This window comes from Phyllobates terribilis, unplaced genomic scaffold, assembly GCF_046119375.1.
Source record: "Phyllobates terribilis strain yellow unplaced genomic scaffold, ASM4611937v1 Scaffold_136__1_contigs__length_4911898, whole genome shotgun sequence".
In the NCBI taxonomy this organism is placed as follows: domain Eukaryota; kingdom Metazoa; phylum Chordata; class Amphibia; order Anura; family Dendrobatidae; genus Phyllobates; species Phyllobates terribilis.
Window position 1 is genome coordinate 2,941,742 of NW_027362896.1, and position 6,725 is coordinate 2,948,466.

At 40.1% G+C, this 6,725-nt stretch overlaps 1 protein-coding gene across 1 annotated transcript; it reads left to right on the forward strand.

The window, feature by feature from the left end:
• Positions 1–1,375: 1,375 nt before the first annotated feature.
• LOC141204948 (uncharacterized) lies at positions 1,376–6,496 on the forward strand. The gene is made up of 2 exons (XM_073663986.1): positions 1,376–1,382; positions 1,658–6,496. Exons 1-2 carry the CDS (start codon positions 1,376–1,378, stop codon positions 3,199–3,201), a joined length of 1,551 nt encoding a protein of 516 aa, XP_073520087.1. The 3' UTR covers positions 3,202–6,496.
• The last annotated feature ends 229 nt before the right edge of the window (positions 6,497–6,725 follow it).

Sequence of the window (6,725 nt, forward strand, 5' to 3'; positions counted from 1 at the left end):
CTGAATTGGCATGAGGCCTAGCTGTGAGGCTCTATGCAAACCATGAGGTCTAGCCATGAGGCTCAATATGCAAGCCATGAGGCCTAGCCGTGAGGTTCAATACGCAAGCCGTGAGGCTCAATACACAAGCCATGAGGCTTAATACGCAAGCCATGAGGCCTAACTGTGAGGCACAATACGCAAGCCATGAGGACTACCGTGAGGCTCATTTCGCAAGCCATGAGGCCTAGCCGTGAGGTTCAATACGCAAGCCATGAGTCATAGCCGTGAGACTCAATACGCAAGCCATGAGGCTCAATACACAAGCCATGAGGCCTAGCCATGTGCTCAATACGCAAGCCATGAGGCCTAACCGTGAGGCTCAATACGCAAGCCATGAGGCCTAACCGTGAGGCTCAATGCACAAACCATGAGTCCTAGCTGTGAGGCTCAATACACAAGCCATGAGGCCTAGCCTTGAGGCTTTATACACAAGCCATGAGGCCTAACCATGAGGCTCAATACACAAGCCATGAGGCTTAGGCCAAAAAAACGTAGGTAGGTACGGAATCATTAAATTTAGATTCTTCCAGACTGATGTTATCATTTCAGCGCCCAACTGGGCCCCTGCTCATTGCCACTCACTAGAGGTAGCTATAGAACTCAGCATGGTGTTCCATGATTCACGACTGCTCCAGCCGTGAGCTCCAGGCTTCTACATCCTTGAGGACAGGAAACCACATTGAAGGAGGAAGTGGGGGTTGCCTTTTTATTTTGTGCTCAGGGCTTCCTGTCCGGTAATAGGGGCAGATCCTACTCTCTCTCGTATGGTGCTGTCATGGGGGAAGGGAAAAAGGTGGCTCCTGGTGACAGAAGCAGATGTCACAGTAGGAGATCCCAGAGGAGATAGGACACACCATTTGCAGAAGCTCTTATATGACACAATGGCAGAAAACCAGATCAGTACAAATCACCTTAAAGTGGCTCCATTTTGGAAATTATAACCCTCAGTGAATTAATCTATAGGAGTAGTGACTATTTTGACTCCAAAGCCACTTTCCTGAAATTAGCACGCTGTGGATGTTGTAGAGTGAAAATTGCACATTTGTTGTTTTATAACCCAACACATAGTGTCCAGATTGTGCTCCAGGAGACACACACCGTAAATTAAGTGGGTTCTTCTCACTATAGTAATGCCAAATACATGGATGATAAATGTGGTTTGGGCACACTGCAAAGCTCAGAACAAGGGGGAGATTTGACTTTGGGAGAGCAGATATTGCTGGATTGGTTTATGGAAGCCATGTTGCTTTTCAAGAGCCTTTGAGCCACTAATAATGTGGAAACCTCTGTTTTTCAGATGATGGACCTGAGTGAGGACTTGTTTTTTTGTGAGATGAGAAGTTTTTCTTGGTATTATTTTCGCTTACATAACATTGTTTGGTGGCTTTTTATTCCATATATGGGAAGCAGAATGAACAAACAATTGAACACCACGCTCTTCTGGTTCATCCTATGAGGTTTTCTATTAGACTGTGAACTGTCATTGTCTTGGTGAATAATTAAATTTTTTTGCATAACTTCCCATTTTTACAGACAGTTTAAGTAGAAATGTTCAAAAATATATAATTACACGGATTTTTTATTAAAAAATAATAATTGGTTTTATTATTGGCAGATGATTGTACCAGGAGATCAGAGGGACAGCTGACATCTTCAATTTTTAAATCAGATGATCTTGAGATCCCACAGGATACAATTGAAGTGAATGCCATTACTCCAGATATACCATCATCCCTTCACATCAAAGATCTGTCTTCTGATCCTTTGAAACAGGTTCTGTCTTCTGATTCATTACCGACTACTCAGAAAAATCAGAGTCACAAAATAAGCATTAAAAAACAAATTGCTCCTAAAGCAAAGAAGCCATTTTCACGTTCAGAATATAGAAATAGTTTTCCCCTCAAAAAGTCTTTTCTTAAGCATGAAAAAATTCACAAAGCGAAGAATAGATTTTCTTGTTCCAAGTGTGGGAGATGTTTTAATCAGAAATCAGATTTTGTTAGGCACCAGATAACTCACACAGGAGAGAAGCCATTTTCCTGTTCAGAATGTGGGAAATGTTTTACAAAGAATTCAGATCTTATTGGACATCAGAGAACTCACACAGGGGAGAAACCATTTTCATGTTCAGAATGTGGAAACTGCTTTACAGTGAAATCAAATCTTATTGCACATCAGAGAACTCACACAGGGGAGAAGCCATTTTCATGTTCAGAATGTGGGAAATGTTTTATAAAGAAATCAAATCTTATCAGCCATCAGAGAACTCACACAGGGGAGAAGCCATTTTCATGTACAGAATGTGGGAACTGCTTTACAGAGAAATCAAATCTTATTGCACATCAGAGAATTCACACAGGGGAGAAGCCATTTTCATGTTCAGAATGTGGGAAATGTTTTGCAAATCAATCAAATCTTATCAGCCATCAGAGAACTCACTCAGGGCAGAAGCTATTTTCATGTTCTGAATGTGGGAACTGCTTTACAGAGAAATCAAAGCTTATTACACATCAGAGAACTCACACAGGGTTGAAGCCATTTTCATGTTCAGAATGTGAGAAATGTTTTGTACAGAAATCAAATCTTATCAAACATCAGAGAATTCACACAGGGGAGAAGCCATTTTCATGTTCAGAATGTGGGAAATGTTTTGTACAGGAATCAAATCTTATTAGACATCAGAGAATTCACACAGGGGAGAAGCCTTTTTCATGTTCAGAATGTGGGAACTGTTTTACATTGCAATCAACGCTTATCGACCATCAGAGAACTCACACAGGGGAGAAGCCATTTTCATGTTCAGAATGTGGTAAATATTTTGCAAAGAAATCAAATCTTATCAAACATCAGAGAATTCACACAGGGGAGAAGCCATTTTCATGTTCAGAATGTGGAAAATGTTTTGTACGGAAATCAAGTCTTATCAAACATCAGAGAACTCACACAGGGGAGAAGCTTTTTTCCTGTTCAGAATGTGGGAAATGTTTTACAGAGCAATCAACGCTTATCGAACATCAGAGAACTCACACAGGGGAGAAGCCATTTTCATGTTCAAAATGTGGGAAATGTTTTAACCAGAAAGCGCATCTTGATAGCCACCGGAGACCCACACAGAGGAGAATGCCGCAGCTACACCCAACTAGTTTCTGTACAGACTAGAAAGGCCCTAGCTGCACAACTAAAAATACTACGGACCTAATTCTCTAATTGAGGAGTTTCTCGTACCTCCTGAGGAACCAGAGGGGAGGCCACAACATACTGTCAACCAGGGGAAAGGAAAGTATGAAGTAAAATACGAAAACCCTGAGTGAGAAACTAAAACACATTCATATAGGGCAAAGAAGGCAAGCTAAAGAGAACCACAAATAAAAGGAACAAGTATAATCTCCCAGAAACCTAACATTGTTAGAATGAAAATGTACTAGGAGGGAAAGCAAACTGACCGGGAGGATAGTTTCACCTTTGTGGTGAAACTTATACAATTCATCCCCACCAACTGTAAATGTAAACCTATCCGTTTATAATGACCACGGACAAGATAAAGATTCCCAACTCACATCAGGACCACAAGATCCCAGGTACTTTCAGCTGCATCACAACTAATGTAGTGTACTTAATTATATGTACCAAAGGTCCAACTGGGGTCTGTATGTAGGGGAGATGGGGCAAAAACTTAGAACAAGGATGAATTCTCATCGCCACACAATAAAAGAAAAAAAGAATAGATCTACCTGTGGCCAAACATTTTTGTATCCCTGATCACAGCATCATGGACATGAAATTACTTGTATTAAAAGGTAACTTCAAATCTCAGAGAAACAGAGTTATGAAAACCTTTTACACACTCGGAGCAGGAATGAATGGGTCACTTGGATTTATGTCTTTTTACTAGTGATGAGCGAATACTTTCGGCACTATTCTTTACTCTCACGAATAGTACACAATTCAGGCTATTCGACGAGTCATTAGCTATTCACCTCGGTATATTCGAGTGACCCGCCCAGCATGTTTTGCGCTTTATTTGCAGCCAATGAACATGCTGGGCTTGCTTGCCAATCACAGTAATGCCGTTGCCATCTTTGTTGTGGCATTACTGTGATTGGCTGGCCTTACAGCATCATAGGGGGATATTTAAGCCCTGCCGGCGCCATCTTGCGCATTTTACATGCGGACTCAACGTAGTGTGAATGTAGGGAGAGTGAAAGCAGCGTATAGGGAGTGTTTCTGAGTCCAAAAAGCTCTTTTAAGAGCTACTTAGAGTGAAGATTAGTTCTCTGTTAGGTTCAGATAGCGTAGGCTGAGATTTAATACGAGGGAGAGGAAAAGGGAGGCAGGGTGTTAGCATTGCAAGTACATGCTGCAGATCTCTGCTAGGTTGCATTGTGTATAGTCAGAAGCATATAAACCGAAGAACATGGCGGTATAGATAAACCATAGTTCATATGTGGGCACTCCCAATAAAGTACAACCTACAAAAAGAGTGGAGTGACAGAGCCCCAAAAAGAGTCAGGTCACCATCATAATGTTTTATTGTGTATCCAAAATCTAAAAAGAAGGTCCCACGGACACTCCCAACAACACAACCAATAAAATAGTATGTCATGGGTGAAAACTACAAAAAGGACAGAGAGACAACCATGTGAGTCTACAAATATGGGTAGATGAAAAGAAGTAACAATATTATCAATCCAAGTATCAATTATTCCAGTTACCAAGTAAATGGACAACGTAACTTACAATTAATTACATTAAATGTCCTATGTTAATCCATTCCTGGACACTTCAACATTAATAAACAACCAAAATATCCAGATCAATATATACTAAACGTCTGGACAATGAAGAGATACCAGCTGCATATAAAAGGTATAGATTTTATTTAATCAAATTGATAAAACCAATTAACAAGACAGGGCAACAACCTGTATAAGGGAGTGACACATACATGAGCTGGGAGGGAAAATGAACCCCCCAAAAAAGGCCAAAAAATTGAACGTCACTAGTAAACAAGAAATTAATTAATATAATGCCATATTCATACAATGTATTTGTTACTAAGTGGCATGAATCATACACATGATGGTAACATAACTTAATTTAAATCAATACTGAAGAGACTATCCTAATGAAAAAATACAGCCTAAAATGCCAAAGTTTAAGGTGCCAGTGCTTCAGTGACTCTGATGGTCATACAGATAATAGATAGGTATGTCATGATGTAAAACAGGCCAATGAATACAGGTAAACTGCAGACTGTGATATTTCAGTTTTTCTTTTTTAATAAATTTGCAAAAATTTCTACATTTCTGTTTTCTTTCAGTCAAGATGGGGAGCAGAGTGGACTTTAATGAGAAAAAAATGAACTTTTTAGAATTTACCAAATGACTGCAATGAAACAAAGAGTGAAAAATTTAAAGGGGTCTGAATACTTTCCGTACCCAGTGTATATATTAGTATAAAATAACCCCTATACATTTAAAACCCACATCTAACATAGTGATACAATAATTCACATAGACGACTATATTGTCACTGTAGTCTTCTATCCCACACGTATAGAGTCATCCGCGAGGATAGACGTTCAACTGCCTTGCTCGTACAGTTGAGCTGGTCCCCCAGCCACTGGAAACGCACATCCCGCCACGACCCATCAACCCAGGCAAAAGCTTTCCTAAGGATGAATAAAAACAATTAAAAACACCAATACATCTACAATAAAACCATAAGATATTAAAAGAAACCCCCATCTACCCATTAGCCTCTATTATAGGAAGGTACTGAACACAAAGCTTTCATTAAGTCCTGCCGGTGCTAGGGTACCCCGTCGATAGATCCACTTACTCTCCAATTGTGCTAAAATCCTCCCCAGGTCCCCTCCTCTTGCTCCCATGGTGACTTGATCAATATCTATGATGCAGAATTCTCTTGGGCTGCATTGATGGTGATGTAAAACATGGCGTGGTAAAGTTTTGAGTGCTAGGGTCTTCCACCGTTTTGGCTTTGATAATGTCCCTAACTTGCTCTCTTACTCAAATTTTTAATTCTTTAGTAGTAAGTCGACATATATCTTTTTACAAGGACATTGGGCATAATAAATTACGCCCTTCGAGGTACAATTTAAATGTGCCCTTATTTCAAATGTTTTGGAGCCACCAAAACTATCAAACTTCTTTGCCTTCTTCAAATAACCACACGCCTTACAAAGCCCGCACGGGAAAAAAACATTAATCTCTTTCCTGTTATCCTGTTTATCTCTACATCTCTCTGGATCATAGTGACTGTGAACCAACAGATCTTTTAAGTTTGGACTTTGCTTCTCCACCATTGAGGGTGCTGGGGGGAGGATTTGACGGAGGATCGGATCTGTTAATAGAACTTACTAGTGCTTCTGTAAAATTGATCTCACTTCAGGCCACTGATTGTTATATACCGAAATAAATCATACCTCCTCCGATTTGTTGATGTTTTTTTTTATTGCCATAAATTAATTGATCTCTTGGGGTTCGTGCTGCTATCCTGTAACCCCGTCTGATTGACCTACAGCTATATCCCCTCTTCAAACCGATTATCCAGTTCTATCGCTTGTTCCTCAAATGTTTTCTCATTAGAGAATATCCTTTTGGCCCTAAGGAACTGACCTATTGGAATTCCTCTTATAGTGGAGGGTGGGTGTGCCAATTCTA